The sequence below is a fragment of the Mesocricetus auratus genome, unplaced genomic scaffold (assembly GCF_017639785.1).
Source record: "Mesocricetus auratus isolate SY011 unplaced genomic scaffold, BCM_Maur_2.0 Super-Scaffold_100021, whole genome shotgun sequence".
NCBI classification, from domain to species: domain Eukaryota; kingdom Metazoa; phylum Chordata; class Mammalia; order Rodentia; family Cricetidae; genus Mesocricetus; species Mesocricetus auratus.
The window spans coordinates 16,574,732-16,597,684 of NW_024429202.1; the positions used below are offsets into that span (position 1 = coordinate 16,574,732).

A 22,953-nucleotide genomic window follows, 5' to 3' on the forward strand; every position below is an offset into this window, starting at 1 on the left:
TGTAAATAATGTATAAAACACATATGTTTTGTTTCACCTAACAAGTCTACTAATCATATAAACTGCACCCCTTTTCCTGAAGTTTAGATATAATAACTAAAATTAAGACTGAGCCCTAGAAACACAAAAGCCACAAGACATACCAAATTATAATGATTAAGAGATTTTAATAATCCCAATAATAAAATATTAATTTACCCTCATATTTGAAAACATATCTAAAACTTTTCTTCTGTTATTTGTTTACACTGGGGCTCAAACACAGGGTCCAACATATGCAAAGCAAATCTACCCTGTGCGGCAAGCCCCAATGCCCGCTTCAACAATTACTTTACATTTATATAAAATAAAGGCTGACCTCAATTTCAAACTCAACGGCAACCAACAGTACCCGAAATTGAGTCTTTTATTCTAGCTAGTGGGAATAAGAACAGCATTTAGATTTTAGCATGGAATCTTTGTTACGTGGCTTTGAGATGTATTTGTAAAGAATTTCAATTGCAATAATGTTGTAACTCATTTTAATGTCAAAACATTAAATTTTAGAAGAACTAGATATGGTACTAGCCTGGGCAGTTTTCCTTATTCAGTGCTAAAAGTACAAATTCAACAAAAGGCATCATCTTGCTAGTTGCTATAATTTCAACCAAGAACCTACGGCACTATTGTTTTTTATTACAGTGATGTATTAATGCTTCAATGACAAAAATATAACTCACACACACACATACACACACACACACACACACACACACACACACACACACAGAGGCAGACAGACACAGACACCACGAGACCTGCGTCTGAAGTCTGAAGGGTATTACAACATAATGTCGAGGAAGCCTACTGTCAAAAGAAATCCCATCTGCAAGGTCATTCTGACTTTCTGGACAGAGTTTTCAGGTACAGATGACATAAGGTCATCCATATAAATGCAGACCTGTTCAGATATCACTCAGCTACTTTTGACTTTTCAGTCACCCCTAATCTCTATGATTAAAGCTTAAATGATGGTAATCACCATTTACTCATGTTTTGGAGTTTGGAGACATATATATATATATATATATATATGTGTGTGTGTGATATATATATATACATACATATATATGTGTGTGTATGTGTATACATGTCTGTGTATTTACATTAATATGTAATATATATGCAATACAGCAATGTAAATGGCATCACAAATGAAAATATAAGATGGAAAATGTATTTTCAAAGCAAGGGTAATTTGAAGGTAGTCTTTGACTTAGTTTTTTAAGAATGATGGAGAAATGGTGTGCCTTCTCGTATGGGACAACTATATTTTCTACCAATGAATAAGACCAGTTTGTTGTTATTACCAGTGAGCCTTAGCAGTCAGCTAAGGTAAGAATAATACTATAAATAAGGGTGTTGATGTCTCCTCCACAATCAGTGTCTTCAACAATTTCAGAAATATATGCTACATAGAACAATGTATAAAATGATTGCTAAGACATTTATATTTCTTAATAACCTATCAGAAATAATAATCCCCAAATTAAACTATTTGCAAATTACATTTATTTATTCATGGAGGGGACATACTTGCCACAGTGAGTGTGTGGAGGTAAGAGAAGAACTTTTAGAGACTTTATTTCTCCTTCCATTATGTGGGCTCTGGGAATTGAACTCAGGTGGCCAGGCATGGAACCAGGTACCATAACCTGTTGATGTATCTGGCTTCTTTCGAACTAGTAATGAGTCCAAAATTTGTGGCAGATATTATTGAAAACAGAATCCAGCAACTTTAATAACAAAATTTTCTGAATTCAAATTTGAAATATATTCAAAGTTTATGGCTCATCATAGTAAGAATTTATGTCACAAGTCCTTAAAAATCACATTCAGAATTGTGATTATATTTCCACAAGCAATTGACCTTATGATTCTGATAATTCCCTTAAACGGAGGAGGCTGTCTACTTGAAGCAGGGTATCTACAAACTCTGAATGCACCAACTAGCCTAGAAATAATAAACAATAGTATTTAAAGACAATCTAAATTAAGTATATCATAAAATAACCAGTAATTCTTTCATTGAATGCTCTACATTTATAAATTGGAATGTTTCTGTCCATTCTTTTTGCCCTTGCATAGCTGAGGGCAACATGTGTTTCTTTCGTTCACTCAACGTATCTATGATGTACAAGGAAGGCTATGAGCTTTTGTTTACTGCATTAATGTTCTGTTTCCAAATGACTTCCATCACTCTTCATCATGAAAATATCCCTTCATCTCAAAGATCCTGCTACGCACTCAATAACCGGACCACATAAAATAGAAAGCTGAAAGATACTTGAATGTATAATTCCCAAGGATGAAGAATCACTTTACTAAAAGTTGCTAGCTTCCTAAGTTTATGAGTAGACATTGTAAATCATTCCATTTCCACAGAGCTTGGCAAAGAAATCAGCCACATCATTTTTTCTTTCCTATCTGCCATGCATATACAGAGATAGAACCATGAATTATCTATCCCCTACCTCAGACTTCATCGCATAATGGGGAAGGCCTGTGAGTAACATGACACGAGCATGACCATTAACATAAAATGTTAAAATGTGTGACCTTTATCAACAAGCAATTATAAGGCAGTCTACACACACACACACACACACACATATATATATATATATATATATATATATATATATATATATATCCAAACTCCAAAACATGAGTAGATGGTGATTACAATCATTTAAGCTTTAATCATAGAGATTAGGGGTGACTGAAAAGTCAAAAGTAGCTGAGTGATATCTGAACAGGTCTGCATTTATATGGATGACCTTATGTCATCTGTACCTGGTCAGATTTACAATAAACTCTTACATTAATTCAAAGGGGGCACATTTGAATAGATTAAACTTGGGAGTGGAATGTAGCTGCTATTTTCCCACCTGCTTGGGATCTTCTGGATTTTTAATGTGTCCCTAGCAGGAAGCAGACTTCTTAAAAATCACTTACTAAGAAGAGATAACAGCATATCAAATAAGAGATTTACTGAACCTGAGGGGGAGCAAGAGAGCACCCAGGCAGCTTGCAGCCCTGGCAGATACTCCTGTGCCTGTCTGTAGTCAACCCTCAAAGTATTGCAGCAAATCATGTGACACCTTCGCCTCCTAAATCATTGTGGTCTTCCAGAGAGTGCTGTCAGGATATCAAAAATACTCAATCCCTATTGGGAAAAGTAGTTACAATGGAGCCAAGAGATTTACTAGCTTAATTTTTAAAAAGCTATTTTCAACCTCTACAAAATCTACATCTCACAGGTTACAAATCAAGGGATGTGTGTGGGGGGGTATTACTAAGGAAACCACATCTCTTTAAATGTTTGAAAGCAATATTATTTCTACACAGGAATCACCTTGTGACAACCTGGAACACCGTAAAATTGCTAAGCCATCCCCACTGACAGCAGTAAAGTGTTCTCTTGGGGTGCAGAAGATAAGGCAGGGGCAGAGGAGGTTAGTGTTTGTTTATCCCCAAGGTCACATACTCAAATCTCTGACCTGAAAGAGGATGCTATTCTTTTCCATCGAGTGTCTGCATCCTGCCCTCTTACATGATCATTATTCTTCTTAGTTCACAGCCTAACACCACACAAAAACACAGGCATATCCACTGAAGTGATCTACAATCTGGACTACGGGTACGAAGAAACCAGGCCTCAGCAGCCTCTGGCCAAACCCTTGAAAAGAACAGTCTGCATGCAGCTTCAACTTTTCTATTTTTAAGACCAAGCACTGAAGTCTTCTCTACAATTCAGTAAACAATGAAAACAAACACATTTGATTAATCAAAGAAGGAAAAGGCATGCTCCCTGAATTAACTACATACAGACATCAAGTTGTGAGTTAAATATAATACTGAAATACATAGAACTCAATGTGCACTTCAGATTTACATTCAAAATTTGAAAAACATCACATAATAAAACTGGATGATCATGTACATTTTAATATTATATATTTATATAGTTTCCACTTTTGAAGCAAAGTACTCCTTACTCTCTGGTAGAATCTAAATGATGCATCTTAATATGTTACCCTTTTGAATAATTCAACAACGAATCCCATTAGCTTTATATTCATTTTATGATTAATATTATAGCTTGGTTTACCTGTTCTTGAATGCAACGCATGAAGTAGTAGAAACTGCAGAAACGCAGCAAACCAAACAGCAGCATGGAAATGGTTAACTAAGTGCTACTGACACCAAATCATTAAATTCCAGCTAGGGATGTCAGAAGCCCCAAAACACAGTTGTTTTGTTTTGTTTTTGTTTTTTTAATATCTACCAACGTGCAAAATTTACACAAAATTTCCCATAGTCCTTGCATTCTCAATGACTGCCTCTACCCCCTGCAAACTCTGCAGTGCCCAACATTACACAATGGCGACACTAAACAAGGCCATAAGTGCTGCTGTCATCGGATCAGATTCCTGCAGCGTGCAGATTCTCATTGATTACTGCATGAATCTCTGCCATTCTGTGCTGTACTGAAGTGACTCTCACGGTAGCAGGCAGCAAAGCACCCTTGCCCCGCAATTAACCATTTCCTAAAGCACTGCATGGAGGCTGCCACTCTCCTACAGCCAGAGACAGAATTGTGTGGTCCCTGGAAACGAGGGAGGGAGAAAGACTCAGGCAGGCAGATGCTCCTGATCTCCTCCTGATCCTGTCTCAGAGACACTTCATGGTGATACCTGTGATCTCCAGTGACAGACTAGATCAGACCCTTGCTACTTTTAAACCTCCCCAACTCACCTGAAAGAATTCGATCCCATTATCAACCCCTGGAAATGGTCCTACCAAGCTCAATGTAACAGATCATTTCCTCCGCAGTTTTCCTAAGTGAGGAACGGCACCCAGTGGCAACGACGGCGCTTGGACACATAAAGCAGAAGCACAGGAGGACTGTGGGGAGCAGGGGAAACCTGCTTGTTCAGAGTCTCCTGCACGATGCACCTACTGCTGGTGGCTTCTCTCCAGAGGGCAAAAAGGACAACCACAAAAGACAGGAAGCTGGGTACGGCGAGGGACGCTTAAATATGTGATATTAAAAGACGGCTAACCGTGGTCGTATAATTCACATTGTCCCAGAACTGCCATTAAGGCAAAAATCATCAGTTTCTCGGTAATTCACCTACATTTACTCCATCCATATCATACCTTGCATTGAGGGACAATATTAACCTTAGCAAAGGAAAAAGGATAAGAGTCGGAAAAAAATGTTCCCAGTTACATTTAATCGTGGAAAAATATTCAGCCTCAAGGAGGCAGGGCAGACACTGATATACTCCCCTAACCCACGCCAGAAGTCCAGAGAAGCACGTGGAGGCAACTTCTGCATTGTTTCATAATATGAACTGATAAATGATAACACAGGAAGAAGAACGATATGACAGACTCTAGAGATCCCCCATGGAAGGCCTTACCCTCCCTGGGGAATGGAGTGAGGATTGGGTGGGGAGCTGGGAGGGGCGCTGAGAGGGGGAGTGGGCTTGGAGGAGAGAGAGGGGGAGCTGGGACTGACATGGGAAGCAAGCTTGTTTCTAATTTAAAAATATAATAAAAAAGTGTTAAAAAAAAGAAGCCAGGGCAGAAAACTGATACACTCCCCTAACCCACACCAAAAGGTGTAGAGAAGCAGGTAGAGGCAATTTCTATATTGTTTCATAATATGAACTGATAAATGATAACACAGGGAGAAACGGGACAATGTCCCAGTATATTAAAACAAATGTCCTGTTGGCCTACATACCATACACTTGCCTTTAAAAAAAAAAACCCTAAAACGATAAAAAAAATCAGCACTGAACTCATAATTGTGATTACAAACTTAAAAATACCAGCTTCTAACAAAGTGACTACTTTATACATAGCCCCTCTATTTTTTTATTTTATTTATTTTTTATTTATTTTTTTTTTGGTTTTTCGAGACAGGGTTTCTCTGTATTGTTTTGGAGGCTGTCGGTCCAGCCTGGCCTCGAACTCACAGAGATCTGCCTGCCTCTGCCTCCCAAGTGCTGGGATTAAAGGCGTGCACCACCACCACCCGTCTTACATAGCCCCTCTTATGGAATATACTTTTAGCCCCACATGGGATCTTTAGGAAATTTCCCTTTTCTTTTCACAAACTTCCAGGTTTGCTTTAAATTGATGTTAGTCAAAAGTTAACTAAATTGTAGCAGGAGAGAGAAAAAAGCAATAGACATTAATTAAACGCCTTTTATATGCCAAACACAGTATTGTCATAACTTTATTTAATTCATTTTATAGGGTTATGATAAAGTTATAGTACACACAAGTTGGACTTAGCAATCTTATTAATTTGCCCAAGGTCATGTGGTTTAAACACAGTTTTCTGGATCTGAACTTGGCTTTACCAGTGTGGCATATTATCACTGGACCTACAGAGTGGTTGCAAAATTTTTTGAAGTTTACTTCCAACTGGGCCCAGGTGTTTTATCTGCTTTTGTTTTGTTTTGTTTCTCAACTGCTAGTGACTTGTTGGAAAGGGGTAGTGGACTGGTTTGATGGGATGTATCCTCTTCCACATCTGTTTTCCCAATTCTGACACCAGGGAGATCGTTTTGGAGCAGTTAGTGGAGCTGGGAGACTGCTTGCTAAATGTGTTTCCTTTGTCCCCAAGAACACCAACAGAGGCACAGCCTACAGACAGACCTCAGGACAGCACCAGGCATGAGGAGTAGCGAACAGCTAAATCATTCAGCAATTTATTTGTTTTTCTGTAGTTAAAAACATTCATGAGTTTTCTTTCCATGAATTTCACAAGCCCAGTCAATAAATTAAACCACATTTAAAGCCTCATGTTGGTTCTATTTGAAAGCTTGGAGAATTGTCTCACATACTTCTGCGTTCCTATTTTCTCTCACCTGTTGTACCACCTATTATGTGCTAACTTTTATGATCAACCAAGTTTCAATGTGACTAATCTGGTATTTATCCCTCATTCTATCTCTTTTATTAATGCTATTTGTGTATAATTTCCTTGACTTCCCTAAATTGCCTTAAGGAAATTTACAAATAGTAACAGATTTTGTTTCTAAAAGAATAAAAAAGTCCTTAATAAAGAAAGCACACTCTGAAATACTATGTACATCCAACTTACAGAGTAAAAGCAAAGAATCTATATTAGGAAAGAAAACTATTGTAGACATTTTTTGTAAAGTTGCCTTTCAATCATTTCTGGATACTGCATACCACTGGATATCATGCAAAGGGACAGATGTCATTAACTGAAGACTGACAACACAGAAGCAGAAAAAAAATCCCTGTTACGATTCTGTTGATTTAGAAATTTATAACAACAACATCTACTTCCTTGAAATAGTTCTTATTTGAAACAACTCTTCCCATTTTAGAGACAAGAATTCCTCTAGGTGGCAGACCACACAGACTATCCCTCACCTGTGACTCCACAGCTACCCAAAGTGCAGCCCACTGATTTCCTTTGAGAGAGAACAGACAAAGCTAACATCATCAGCAATTTCCAGCATGTTGCACTTGGATTATTTCACCTAGTGGTACCATAATCTAGGTAACAGCCTGTGAGTGCTAAGGTTTCAGTTGGATTTTTTTTTGTTTTTTGTTTTGTTTTTTTAATTAAAACCCAATACCCATTATTTTGAAAATGTGACACAAACTTCCTATTGTTGAAGTGATTTCCATAAATGATGACACTGACGTGTCATATTCCTCAGCCTTGCCATTAGCTTGAGATCATGAAGCATGAACACACAGACTGAAATACAAAACCCGTGCACAATTAAGCAATTTATTATTGTTTTTTGGTTTCACAGAACACTGGCTTCCTAATCTTTAAATCTTTACTTGAACAGTTCACAGGAACAGAAATCATAATTAGGTATGCCTCTAAGACCTTTCAGGCTATCCTGTAAACCCTATGATCTCATTTCAGAGAAAGATACAGATTAAAGCCAAAGCTGACAACTGGAAAAGTTGCTCCATTTAGAAAACCCAACCAAATTACTCTGTACCTTGTACAAAACACATGGATACTTAAGACCAGGCGAAAATGGATACAATAGGGGTATTTAATATAAATCTAGGGACAGCCAGAAGGAATATAAGGCAGAAAGGCTGTTCCCCTGACTCACCAGCACCTGCTTGTCGGCTCTCCCTTGTTCCTACTTCAGAATCAACAGACCTCAGTTCTTCCGACCCTTCCGAAGAGACGGGTACCCCAGAGGCACACATCGTAGCCACCTTGCCGAGAAATCCAGCCCAGGAATGGCGACTCTCTGCTGCCGAAGCTCTTATCTGAGAAGACTGTGTATCGTCCCCTCCATCACCATGCTCCTACCATTGAACACGAGGAGCAACAGGAAATGGAACACGAAGGAAAGCATTGGTGTGAGCACAGGAAAGCCTCCTTGCATGACTGACTCAGGTCACTGCAGGCACCTTGCAGCTACCCAAAAGATGGCTTGGATAAAATACCACGCACAAAACCTCCACAGGCCTGGTGGTGTGAAGACTGGTAGCATTTACCAAGGAGAAGCATATTGGCATCTCTGCTGGGTTTTAAGCAGATCCACGGGATTCAGGAAATAAGCTCTCTGCCAGATGACACTATGCTCCTAGCCATTCCTTATGTTTACTTATCGCCCAAATTACTTTAACTAGTGTCCTTTCTCCTGCTGGGAGCTTATTTGTAGAGAAGGCTAAATAAAGGATTTTTATGACAATGAAATGGCCTTTAGCCCACAGGATGATTTCTGGAAGCATTAGTCGTCAGTTCTTGCTTGGTACTATAAAGTTCATTAAATGGGAGCATTTCTTATGGTCTTATATTAGATTTATAAAGAAAAACTTCTGCATCACTTCCTAAAGAAATGAATGAAATCAGGCTGTATTTATATCTGCCACTTATTTTACATATAGTATTTATTATTCATTATGTGACTTATAAAACAGGTTCCTCTTCTTTTATTTGCCTATCAGAGGAATTTCCAAAAATATGTGTCCCTAGAAGTTTGTATATCCTATGTGTCCATAGTACAACAATTCCAAGAAGAAAATTTGAATATTTGGATAGATGATATTCTTGATCCCAAGTTATGAAAAAAAATACTTTTCCACCTTGTGATTTATTCCACCTAAACAAATAGTTGCATATGATGTTCAGTATCTCTCTGCTGATATTTACTATTTTTGGATTAATGGGAGAGTACTGTGTATATGTCAATAAAGCACTGTTGACCAGTAGGGAAGCAAGATAGGTGGGACTAGGAGTCCAGGAGGACTCTGGGTAGGAGAAACACAGGGAGTCAAGATGTAGCTGTGATAGTAAGAGAAATACTTAGATTAACAATTATGGGGTAAATACTTAAGTCAGAGCTAGCCAGCATAAAGCAAGCAAGGCCAGCAGCTTCACAGTGTCTTGTGTGTTATTTGGGGATTACAACGTGGCAGAGCCCAGGCAACTGGTGGGGAAAAAGCAAAGCGGCTGGCAAGGAAAAGGCTTCTCTCTACAAATGGTGATCAGGAGTGGAATCATGAATTTCAACGTAGAATGACAAAAGCTTTAAAGGAGTTTTAGAAACAAAAGAGCGGAGAAAAGCATGGGTTCTTGGTAACAGCATTTTTTTTCAGGTGGGCTCTGTTTCGCTAGCAACAAGCAGAGACTCATGTGGCTCGCTTAAGGGAGTCTTCTTGACTTAGCATTGAAAAGAAAAAAGAAAATAAACCAACAAGGTTCTTTTAAGAGGCTCTGCTAACAATTAAAAGGTGTACATACAGCTGGAAATGGTAGTGACCACATCTCTAAGCCGGCAGCTTTTGCTGGATGTCAGACTGAAACAGTGAGCTGGAATCACACTTATTCCCGCCATCTTGGAAAAACTGCAGTTTAAACAGCCGCGGTTTTAACAGATAAGACACATGGCCAGAAAAGCATAAAGATTTACAGTAAAGTCAGACTTGGATGAAGAAAAACCTCTAAAGGTTTATAGTGTGCTTAAAAATATATGTAAGATTGAGAGAGAAAAAGAAACGGCATAGTTGTAAGTAAGTAGAGAAGCCGGCTATGGTGGCACACGCCGGTAGGATTTGCTCCAGAGGCAGAGGCAGGCAGGTTTCCCAAAAGAAACCCTGTCTCAGAAAAAAATAAATAAAAGTAAAATAAATAAATAACTAAATAAATAAATAAATAAATAAGCCACGTAGATGAAAAATACACAGAAAGTCTGGATACTGTACGCTATTGTGTTTTTCAGTTTTTTCATTGCTAAGGAAGGAACAACTGCTAAAGTATATTTGGTTATAAATGCTGCTGAATTAATTCAACTTGTATCTTTTAAAAATGCCTTGATTCAAATTTTAAGTATAAGGATATGTTACTTTGGAAAAGAGTTTTTGTTTATGTTTCTACAGAAAATGAAAAGCTGAGGATTCCTTCCAGGCTTCTGTGGTTTGATGAACCAAGACCCCCGGAAGTAATGGCCCAAGTGATTCAACATCTAAAACAGCTAAGATGATGCAGTCTTACAGACTCTGAAACTAAGGACTTATACAGGTTTCTGAGTTTTGTCATGATCCCCATGGTGTGAATAGCGCCCCCTTCTAGCACAAAGCAGTTTGGAATGAGCAACATCCAAAATCCCATACTGTTAATAATCTTTGTTTTCATTTGAATGGGGTTGCTTATAATTGGTTAATGATAACAACCAACCTCTTTTTAAAGGAAAAAGGGGATTATGGTATGGAAATGAGTACTTTGTGTTGGTATGGTTTTTCATTTATTGATACAAATTCAAGGTCAATTTTATGATATGTATATTTCTCCTCTTGATTAAGTATTGTGCTTATACTGATCTTTTAAAACATAATACATAATTAAAAACAGACTATAGATAGTTACTTATGATAGAATTTATAGTTAGGTAAGTTAGGTTTTCTAGATATACAGAACTATATTCAAGATAGATAGACAGTCTTCAAACCTTTCAAAGTCCTTCAGAAAATGGCATTTAAAATGGTTTAGAGTTTTTTTTGACAATGAGAAATGTCTGCTCCTGGCATCATCAATTACGTCTGAGAGGAAGATGGGCATCGAAGAAACTCGTTTTGGAGTTTGCTTTCAACATGGCAAGATTAGCCATTTGGGCAAGAAACTGCTCTATCCTAGACTGCTTGACTGTTGCTGTATAAACTGGACATGCAAGACCCACAGGAAAGTGACTGCTGAACTCAAACAGTCCCTCAGGGTTCCTGATTCAAGGAAGAGTCTACGAGACTTTTTGCAGGACACAGAAAAAAGAATGACAGATTGCCAATGCAAATGGACAGTTTGAGACTTCCTGCTTTGCTGAGATGTCTTCCAGACACAATGTGGCCTATGGGCTGAAGATGGATGTCCAAACATTACAGAGGAACTTTGGGTGACTGTCCAGGTAGCAAGATGTCTCTGTCAATTTGGGTGACTGTCCGTCCAGGTTACAAGATGTCTCTGTCAATTCTAGTGTTTATATATTATCCTTCTGTGGTCTTTGATGGAGCTGAAGTCAGATAGTTATAGTTTTCCTTAGTTATGATAAAAGATGAGCTACATATAGAACTTTGGACTCACAAGGATGGGATGGATGATATTTTCTTTAAATCTTGCTAAATGTTGATAGACAAAATATTGTAACTCTATTCTTACTTGATAACTGTTCTGTCATATATAATTTGACTATGTGAAAGTTAAGACCTTTCTTTTTGTTTAGACAGAAAAGAGGAGATGATGGGGAAGTCCTGTGTATATATCAATAAAGCACTGTTGACCAATAGGGAAGCAAGATAGGTGGGACTAGGAGTCCAGGAGGACTCTGGGTAGGAGAAACACAGGGAGTCAAGATGTAGCTGTGATAGGGGTAAGACGTTCAGAACTATTCTCCAGTAAGAGAAATACTTAGATTAACAATTATGGGGTAAATACTTAAGTCAGAGCTAGCCAGTATAAAGCAAGCAAGGCCAGCAGCTTCATAATTAATACAGTGTCCTGTGTGTTATTTGGGGACTACAACGTGGCAGAGCCCAGGCAACTAGTGGGGAAAAAGCAAAGCGGCTGGCAAGGAAAAGGCTTCTCTCTCTACATTGGATTTTAATATAAATGATATTATAAAAGTTAAAACTCTGCAACCCCTTGTAGCTGAATATATTTCTTTGTTCCTAAAGCAGAGTTAGGTATTTCATAGCAAGTTCTGAAAATCATCCAAGATGGAGAATTTTTGATAAAAATTCTTCCTGAAGAGGGCCAACACTCATCTATTGCATGACAACTTGAAGTATGCACACAAAAGTCCAACTTGTTGAACCAACGAGCTTTACTGGGGTTACTTACAGCAATGTGGGTGAGGGGTTATTTACAGGAGCAGAAATAACTCAAAAACAGCTACATTATCAAAGGCCACAACAGCATGGATGACAGCTCACAACATTTGGAACCTAGAGCACACTATTCACCTGTAGGCATCTCAACAGATTGGAGTGTCCTTTCCAGATGCCACAGTTGGTCTAAACCTCTTCCAGGAAGATGCTCTGTGCTCAGAGTCAGTCTCTCAGTCTCTCTCTCTCTCTCTTCTCTCTCTCTCTCTCTCTCTCTCTCTCTCTCTCTCTCTCTCTCTCTCTCTCTCTCTCTTTGTGTGTGTGTGTGTGTGTCTATCTCTCTCTCCTGCTCCTGCCTGCATTTCTTCCTTTCTTCCTTCTTTCCTTCCTTCCTTCCTTCCTTCCTTCCTTCCTTCCTCTTTTACCAACATAGTATTTTCGTTTGGGAATTACATACAATGTACCATGATCACACTCACATCCCATCCCTCCCAGGTCCACTCTAATGCCCTTTTCAAAGACAGAAGAGAGGAAAAAGGAAAAATTACACTAAGTCCAATTTGTGCTGTCCACATACTCACTGGAGTACGGTCTAATTCCCAATAGCCAGCCCCTTAAAGATAATTGAGCCAATCCCCAACTCTGCCAGAAGCACCAACTGTGAAGAGTTACTTTTCAGCATCTTCATCACAATTTTTAAGAACTCTCTTCTGTAGCTTCTTGTCTACACTATTTCTTCCTGTGTGTGTGTGTGTGTGTGTGTGTCAATGTGAGCATATGTAAACATGTATATGTAGATGCTGGCATCCAAGGCATGTGTACTAAATGCCAATTACTTCTAACTGTTCCCTAGTACTTTTATTTTATTTTATTTTTTTGGTTTTTACGAGACAGGGTTTCTCTGTATTGTTTTGAAGGCTGTAGGTTCAGCCCGGCCTCGAACTCACAGAGATCCGCCTGCCTCTGCCTCCCGAGTGCTGGGATTAAAGGCCTGTGCTACCACCGCCCGGCTATTTTTTTTAAATTTTAAATTAGAAACAAGGTTGCTTCACAGGTCAATCCCAGCTCCCTCTCCCTTCCATCCTCCCCCGCACCCTCCCCAGACCCCCCAACTCCCACTCTGCTTCCTAGGGAGGGTGAGGCCCTCCATGGGGGGATCTCCAGATTCTGTCATTTCATCCAGGGCAGGGTCTAGGCCCTCCCCCATGTGTCCAGGCTGAGAGAACATTCCTCAATATCTGAGTACTTTTAAAAGTTAAAAATCATCTCTAGCTGACTCAGGTAAAGTGATCTGTAGATTACAATCATTTCTTGCAAAAAAGATTTTTCTTTATAGACAAACACCAGTTTTTTAAAAAAACTGTCTCTAATTATTTCATTTTCAGTACTTTATCTTTAAATTTATAAACTTTATCATCAAAAAACTATCAAATAAATAAAAATATCACAAACCAAAATTAACCAGATCCAAAGCCTACACAACTCAAGAAAAATGAAAATAAAAAATTTGTAGGAAAATGGATTGACTTAGAAAGTATGTGAAGCAAGCTTGCTTCTAATTTAAATAAATTAAAAAGGAAAAGAAAAAAATATATTAGTCAAGATCACAAAATCTCAAAAAGGAAAACATTTTCTCTCACCTATGGAAACTAGCCAATAATAAGTGTTTACCTATGTGAAAAGAGTACGTGTGAGTATAATGTAACACAAAGAAAAAAAAACAAGAAAGGTTAAATGTAAGGGAATGAGGAAGAAGAAACTGCAGGTAATGGATGAGAGTTATGAAAGAATATAAAAGTTTTTTTCAAGTTCTAATCCTCTCCTGGACTTTTTTGATGGTGCATAAATACATAAAATAAATAATGCTGAACGCGAAGTTTTTAATATGAGCTCAACAGCTTCCATCCCCATTAAATGAGAAATATCTAAATAATACAGCTTAAGGATCTGATTGTGGGGATACAGAATTGAGACCAGCCATTTAGATATAACACATTGCTATTGTATTGATAGGCTATACCTATTTCTAAGTCATGCTGTGTTATATTAACACACTGGCACTGAAGAGACAACAGCAGTGCAAATTGTAGGCATAAATACATTGCCTTTGAATCTGTATTTGTGTTAACACCAGATCACCTTGGAAATACCAACATTGTTAATCTTTACAACCAATAAAACATAATACACATTAAAAAGTTATAAAGAAAAACAAGTTCAAATTGAAGGGACCAGTCCCCCCATTTTAGCAGCCACGACAGGCTAACATGTGCTTTCCTGAACTTGCCCCTCCAGTCTTGGTCACTAGGAGGTCAGAAACCTTCCTCGTGTCAAGGAACCAATCAGAAGTTAGCTGGTGGGGCTGTGCTTTATGGCAGGTCGTCCAAACCAGGAAGTGCACCAATCCTGAGACTATTGTGTACCCCTAGACACTCCCCTCACACTGCCCTATAACATTGCTGCTTTGCGATTTCTCCAGCCACCCGCTATGGTAAGTGGATGAAAGGCCCGAGCTAATAGGGTTAGCTGGTTAAACAACTATAATAAAAGACTCTTTGCTTTTGCATCGAAATGGGCCTCTTGGTGATGATGGGGTTCAGAATTTGGGGACAACACAAATTTCCAGTAGTTCTTCTGAGCCAGTTTCCTTAACTAAACCCAAAGCATGTGGATGTTTTTCATCTTTGACACTTCTCTGGAAGTCTTCAAAGGAAGGCTCTACATTGACACTGTTCTATGATTTCTTTACAAGTTTCTTTGCATGCATGTATCTGTTAAGTTCTTTATCAAGCCCAAATTCTGAACATCGACAATATTAGGCACTAGAGTAAAGAGGAAAAAATACTCAGACCAAGATTTTTGTTTGAAATATTAATTGCAGCACTACAGATGACACACAAAACAAGTCAATTGCACAGCTAGACTTTGAGTTCAACAGTAATGTCAACCACCCATGCTGACAATGCTTTAGTTCACCATCTCCTTAGGTCTGAAAAATAACTTCTTCCTCATGTTCAACATGGGCTGTACTGCTAGTGATTTATGTCTGAAGCACAGTATGTCCGTGAAGGATAACACACTATATGCCACTGGCTTAGGTCTTTCTGAAACTCTAGAGGATACTGCCATGCTCTGATACGGGTTTATGATGCAACTAGTGGGTACTAGTAAAAAAGAAAGGACCCCAAATAGTCGGGGCCCATTAAGATGGCTCCTCTTCATCTTGCTGCAAGGTCAGAGAGTTCAAAACTATCCTTATTAATTGGAAAGACCTAAATGTCTTGGTAGCAGATGTCTTATCTAAATAACAACAGACTTGGTTCCAGGAGTGCTTACTCTTGACCCTGAAGGCCAAATGCTTGGAGGTCTAAGGGAAGAAAGTCTGTTTGCTCCTTATACATGATAATAGAAGTCTTCTGCCATGTCCCCCTTTTGGTTGTAGTACTTAAGAATGTTGAAGAATCAGTACCCATCCCAAGTATACACATGGTCTCTGGACTCCCATAGAACAATGTGAGGTGCACTCTCACCCTGAACTCTTGGGGAAGGGTCTAGGCCCTGCCCTATATGAAATGACAGACTATGGACACCCCCATGGAGGGCCTCACCCTCCCTGGGGGAATGAGGGGATAATGGGGGGATGGGGGGAAGGGCACGGGAGGAGGGGAGGGAAAGGGAGAGGGACCTCGTACTGACTTGTGAAGCAACCTTGTTTCTTATCTAAATTTAAAATGGAAAATAAAAAAAATATTAATAAAAAAAAAGAATGTTGAAGAATAAAACTGAGGTGTTAGGTATTCACTGGATTGCCCTCCTGACTCTATCCTCTTTATGCCCCACTGAAGGCCCACGAAGACGGGTTCCCACAGATGGTGCAACAATGTGGGGCTACTACAGAGGGTGAACACAGATGGCACCTACAACACCAAATCAACTGTGTTCAGAGCAGGCTGCAGGCTCTACTCATTTCTAAAATAGTTTCACTGCACATAAACACCAAAGACTTCAAGAAGTACCACATTAAGGATATTGTTAATCCATTAAAATCGTCAGACAAATTTGAGCATAAAAGCTTACCTCTTTTTTTGGCAACTGTTTTATATTTATATAATATATTTATATATATTAATGTTTGCATTGTTAATACTTTTTTCTGAATTGTTAAAATATGGTAATTAACAAGAAAGACAGGAAAGTACTGGATTCTATTTTTAACTGATCTAGAAGTGGTGTCCAGGGTCATGCTGCAATGGTTTCTTTAAGAGCAAACACTGCCATATGTCACATGTCCTGCTCTGTCATTGGAATGCCTGTGATCAGGTTTCCAAAGTAGCAGCCCAGCTCTCTGCACCCTGACTCATATGTGCATACTTAGGTATTAATGTCTTTTATTTATTCAACACTACATGACCACATCGACATAACTGCCCTGTCAAAGCTACAAAAAATAAAATAAAAAAATCACCTGAAAGAAAGAAAAACTGACATATTACAAACAGTTCAAATTACATATGTCTAAACAATTAAGTCAATATTCAAAATAATATTTTTTCAGAATAACAATAGCAGGAGAGAAGGCAACCTTAGTTCTGAAGACAGGAGGAAGGAATCTTAGGATTTGGGTAAATAATGTATTTAGTTCAATTTTTTTGGTATCTATAGAATTGTTCAAGTCTGTAATTCTCTGAGACAGGAGGCTTCAAGCTATGTTCATCAGGTTTTATGTCTCCAATAAAGGGGCTTTGAACACTGTTTTGTTTTTTTTTTTTTTTTTTTTGGTTTTTCGAGACAGGGTTTCTCTGCATTGTTTTGGAGGCTGTCCTGGAACTAGCTCTGTAGACCAGGCTGGCCTCGAACTCACAGAGATCCGCCTGCCTCTGCCTCCCAAGTGCTGGGATTAAAGGCGTGCGCCACCAACGCCCAGCTGAACACTGTAAACAAATTCAGATACAGACTGTGTAGCCTGGAAAAAGCCTTTAGGAAAGGTAAGGAGGACAATGTAATTGATGCTTTCTGGGAACCCTATAACACATCACTCAAATTCAAAGCAATGTACTCGTATGTGAACTGTAGTCTAGTTTCAATAATTAGACCATATATATCATACATACATATGAGAACATACTTGAACTTATATATCTTCAGGTATTGACCAACAATTTACCTCAATTTGTGTTACCTTCTAAGTGCAGAGTTTTAAAGCTTCTAGATAAAACTGCAGCAATATTAGGTATGGCAAAAGGGAGACAGATAAGGAAATATGCCTACATATCAGGCAGATAATTGCAGCACATGTTCCTGGAGTGACATTTTAGGGGTTGACTCACCTATGTGGGTTCCCTCCCATGTCTGTCTGTGACTGACCAACTTGTTTTCTATAGGTATCTTAACAAAGCAGATTGAGGCAAGATCTGCTGAGCAGATTGGGAACATCGGGGGAGGGGAGAGGGAACCAGAAAAAACAGAGGAGCATAAGAACAGGAGAGAAGAAGGTATGGGGGAGCTGCAAGGCTGAGTCGAGGTTAAGAATAGAGGAGAGGAGGATGAGACATACCATAATAGATGGAGTCATTATAGTTTGAGGAGAGAGCTGACACTAGTGAGATTTCCTGAGATCTACAAGGATAACGCCAACTGGCAAACTAAGCAATAGCAGAGAGACTACGTTAATAGCCCCTCCCTGATGATAAGGTTGATGACTACCTTATATGCCATCCTAGAACCTTTATCCAGTGACTGATGGAAGCAGAGACAGACACACACAGCTAAACACTGAACTGCACTCCTGGAACCCAGTGACAGAGATGGAGGAGTGATGAGCAAAGACATCAGGACTGCGCTGGTGAAACCCACAAAGACAGCTGACCAGACGAGGGGGAGCTCTTGAACCCCAGACTGATGGCTGAGAGGCCAACAGGGGACTGATCCAGACTCCCTGCATGTAGGGTCAGTAAGGAGGCCTCGGAGATCTCTGGGGCCTTGGGTAATAGATCAGTGTTTACCATGGTGTGCAAATGAACTTTGGGAGCCCATTCTACATGGAGGGATAATCTCTCAGACTGGACACATAGGGAAGGGCCTAGGTCCTGCCCTGGATGAAATGACAGACTCTGGAGATCCCCCCCCAAGGAGGGAATCACCCTCCCTGGGGAATGATGTGAGGATTGGTTGGGGCTTGGGGGAGGGACAAGGGAGGGACAAGGAAGGAGGGTTGGGGGAGGGAGCTAGGATTGACATGTGAAGCATGCATGCATGTTTCTAAGACATAATTTATTTTAATAATAATTAAAAAAACAAAGCAGCACAAATTGAAATTCAGAATTTCATTACTATGAGGTATCTGAAGGATAACCAGAAGCTCACCACTGCAAGATATGAGCAAGTGCAAATGCTTCAGCCATTAGTATCCTTCATAAATGATAGAAAAGCAGTCAGGGGTTGGCGGCAGCAAAATGGCTCAGCTGGAAAAAAGTGCTTGCTATGCAAAGGGAAACCTGAATTTAATCCCCAGACTCACATAAAGAGAGAAGAGACTCTCTCCACAAAGTTGTCCTCTGCCCTCCACATGTGCACTGTAAAACTAGCACACACACACACACACACACACACCCCTACCTAATGCTCTCTCTGTCTCTTCCTTCCTCCCCCCTCTGACTTTCTCACATATCGATGCATGTGCTGAAAGAGAGAGAGAGAGAGAGAGAGAGAGAGAGAGAGAGAGAGAGAGAGAGAGAGAGACAGGAGAATGATAGAGATAATAGGAGAGACTAAATAAAAGTTTTAAATTAGGAAATGTGTCAAAATGAAAAAGTGCTCAGTTGACAAAGCCATATAATGTACTCTCCGGGCATCATGACTACTCTCTGTAACATCAGTGGCATGGGAAGAGTTTCACACTTAGGGCTAGATCAGAAAGGTATGACAGAGAGAGATAACACCATTCCAATGTCAAATCAAACATATATATATATCCTATCTTAGGATTAAAGAACAATGCCTATGTAATAATACAATCTGAAATACCTCTGGAGCAGAATGAGATTTTGACGTCTCATACCTAAGGTTCAGTAAGAAATCAGATTATGTGTCAATGTTAGGTCTGTGAAGTTTTAAGATGCATCCTCCTTCCACTGTAAACAAGGCACTTTTTAAAGATCCTGGACTAAGGAAGAAATATCAGTTTCAATACCCAGGCCCTTTTGTTCCCACAAAAGTGAGGACAAAATTCTTCTGGCTCTATGTGGTTTTGAGTCTCTGGCTCCTAGCCATTCTAGGTACTGACTACCCACAGGCAGGTGCTTAAACTTTACCCCACACATTTCTGAATCTTGTTTTCTTCTTCATTTCTGGAATTTTTTCATTCACACAAACTCAACAATGCCTTTTTAAACATCATCTTTATCTTTCCCTTTTAAATGTCTTCAGGGGAATTAGACTTCGTTGTTTTTTTATTTATTCATGTTAGGTAACCATATTCTTATAAGCTATAAAGAGATTCAAATGGTGTCCTGGATAGCTTTTTATCTTTGTTATGTTGGCATCCGTAAATGTTATTTGTATGTTCGAAAGCCATTAAAGGGATACATTCATTCATCTGTGCTTGGCTACAATTCAAGTAATGTTGACTGGATCAATGGTGCTTTCTTTATTACTGTGTTACCCAGCTATTCCGTTTCTTTCTATTGTCACAGACAGAATTTATTTCTTCACTAAGAAAACAACAGACTTAAAACATAAAGATGACTGTTGGGCAAAACATGACAGTTTTCAAACAGTAAGTTATAAAGAACATACACACTGAATAAGACTATTCTGCTATGGCACAAAAGGAATGCTACACAGAAACTCAGGTTTTCACTCAATTATTTGTATACAGTATTTTCTCTACCTATTTTTGCATCTACATGTTATCCTTTCCTATTTGAAGGTCAATACAATCTTTTAAGTTTTCAACCAAGTAAATTATAACCAATGATTTCTGAGAATAGGATTCTCCTATGGTGGTTTGAATGAGAATGAGAATGATTCCCATAGGCTCCTATGTTTGGAAAGTTGGTCCCCAGTTGGTGGAAATGTTGGAGAAGGATTAGGAGTTGTGACCTTGGAAGAAGTATGTCACTGGGGTGGGCTTTGAATTGTCTAAAGACTCAGACCATTCCCAATGTGCTCTTAGCTTTGACTTTTGGGTCAGGTGTGAACTCTCAGCCACAGCTCCTGTGCCATTCCTGCCTGCCTGCAGCCACACTCCCCACTATGACGGTCATGGACTGCTATCACTCTTTTTTATTACTTTAATTTTAAATAGCTTGCTTCACATGTCAATCCCAGTTCCCTCTCCCTCCCGTCCTCCCACACCCCTCACCATCCCTCCCACCCTATCCCCACTTCCTTCCACATAGGGGATATCCAAAGTCTGTCATTTCCCTTAGGGCAGGGTCCAGACCCTCCCCTAAGAGTCCAGGCTGAGAGAGCATCCCTTGTTGTGTTATGCACACACAAAGTCCATTTGTATGCCAAGGATATACTGCCCAGGGCCCCATAGGTTGCAAAGGCCTCCTCACTGACTCTCACACTCAGGGGGTCTGGATCAGTCCCATGTTGGCCTCCCAGATGTCGGTCTGGGGTCCAAGAGCTCCCCCTTGTTCAGACCAGCTGTCTCTGCTGGTTTTGCCAGCCCATTCTTTGCCCATTTGCTCATTGCTCCTCTTTCTCTGTCACTGGGTTCCTTGGGTTCAGTTCAGTGTTTAGCTGTGGGTGTTTGCCTCTCCTTCCATCAGTCATTGGATGAACGTTCTAGGGTGGCATATAAGGTAGTTGTCAAGTTCATTATCAGGAATGGACATTTAAAGTAGTCTCTCCACTATTGCTTAGCTTGACAGTTGGTGTCATCCTTGTTGATCACTAGAGGTCTCACTGGTGCCAGATCTCTCTTCAAACCTATGACTCCCTCTATTATGGTATTTCTCATCCTCTTCCCCCCCCTATTCTACCCCCACTCAATCTTCTTGTTCCCCTATGACCTACTCTTTCCTCCTCTCTTCTTCCCAGCTCCCACTCACCCCACCCTACCCCCTCTGCCATGTTCCCAATCTGTTCAGGAGATCTTGCCTCATTCCTCTTCTCTGGGGTACCATGCATATCTCTCTTAGGTCCTTTCCTGTTTCTCAGACTCTCTGTCAGTGGAATTGCAGACTGGCACTCCCCTGATCCATGTCTAAAATTCATATATGAGTGAGTACATACCATGTTTGTCTTTTTGTGACTGGGTTACCTCACTTAGGATGGTTTCTTCTAGTGCCATCCATTTGCCTGCGAATTTCAAGGTTCCATTGTTTTTTTCCATTGTGTAAATGTACCACACTTTCTCTATCCACTCTTCAGTTGAGGTGCATCTAGGTTGCTTCCAGGTTCTGGCTATTACAAATAATGCTGCTATGAACACAGTGGAACAGATGTCCTCTTAGAAGAGAAAGTGGGAGATACTCTTCAATGAATTGGTACAGGAGACCGCTTCCTGAACATAATACCAGTATCACAGACACTGAGATTGACAATTAACAAATGGGACCTCCTGAAACTGAGAAGCTTCTGTAAGGCAAAGGACACAGTCAACAAGACAAAAAGGCAGTCCACAGAATGGGAAAAGATATTCACTAACCACATATCTAACAGAGGGCTGATCTCCAAAATTTACAAAGAACTCAAGAAGCAAGTCTCCAAAACACCAAAGGCTGTAATTAAAAAATGGGGTAAAGAACTAAATAAAGAATTCTGAATAGCGGAGTCTAAAATGGCTGAAAGACACTTGAGAAAGTGCTCAACATCCTTAGCCATCAGGGAAATGCAAATTAAAACAACTCTGAGATACCATCTTATTCCTGTCAGAATGGCTAAAATCAAAAACACCAACGACAGTTTATGCTGGAGAGGATGTGGAGAGAGGGGAACACTCCTCCACTGCTGGTGGGAGTGCCAACTCGTACAGCTACTTTGGAAATCAGTATGGAGATTCCTCAGGAAAATGGCAATCAATCTACCACAAGACCCAGCAATTCCATTCTTAGGCATATATCCAAAAGATGAAAATTCATACAACAAGGACATCTGTTCTACTATGTTCATAGCAGCACTATTTGTTATCACTCTTGAACTGTGAACTCCAGTCAAACCTCTCCTTCTATGAGTTTCTGTGGTCATGGATTTCATCACAGAAACAAGAAAGTAACTAATGCAGATGTGGAAACCACAAATTGAGTATAGCTGTGACAGATCTAACTATGTATGTTTGTTTTTGATTGTCTGCTTTCAGGTTATTTTGTCTTTTCTTTCTTTTTTTCTAGTTTTTTATTTTATTTGTTTGTTTTTTGTTGTTAGTTTTTTGATAAATGTGGAAGAGTTTGGGACTTTTGGCAAAAAAAAATCACATTTCTGCAAGCAGAAATTAATGGGCCACCCTAGAAGGAACTTGGAAAATCACAGTGCTAAGAGCTATGTGAACAGCAAAGACTTTAAACAGCAACTGGACTACAGACCATTTCTATTATATTTTGGAAAAGTCTCTTT

The 22,953-nt window shown here is 39.5% G+C and overlaps 1 protein-coding gene across 50 annotated transcripts in view; it reads right to left on the reverse strand.

The window, feature by feature from the left end:
• Rims1 (regulating synaptic membrane exocytosis 1) overlaps positions 1-22,953 on the reverse strand; it is a 470,293-nt gene that overhangs the window by 177,797 nt on the left and 269,543 nt on the right. For 3 of the 50 annotated variants that reach the window (XM_021228525.2, XM_021228531.2, XM_040729556.1), the window contains exon 1: positions 8,178-8,437. The exons of 29 other annotated variants lie outside the window; for them this stretch is intronic. In XM_021228525.2, the coding sequence (XP_021084184.1) occupies positions 8,178-8,277 (100 nt within the window). In that variant the 5' untranslated portion in view covers positions 8,278-8,437. Of the gene's footprint in view, positions 1-4,800; positions 4,912-8,177; positions 8,441-22,953 lie in introns of those variants that run through there. 18 more of the 50 variants (XM_021228527.2, XM_040729551.1, XM_021228533.2 and 15 more) reach the window with 10 other exon arrangements.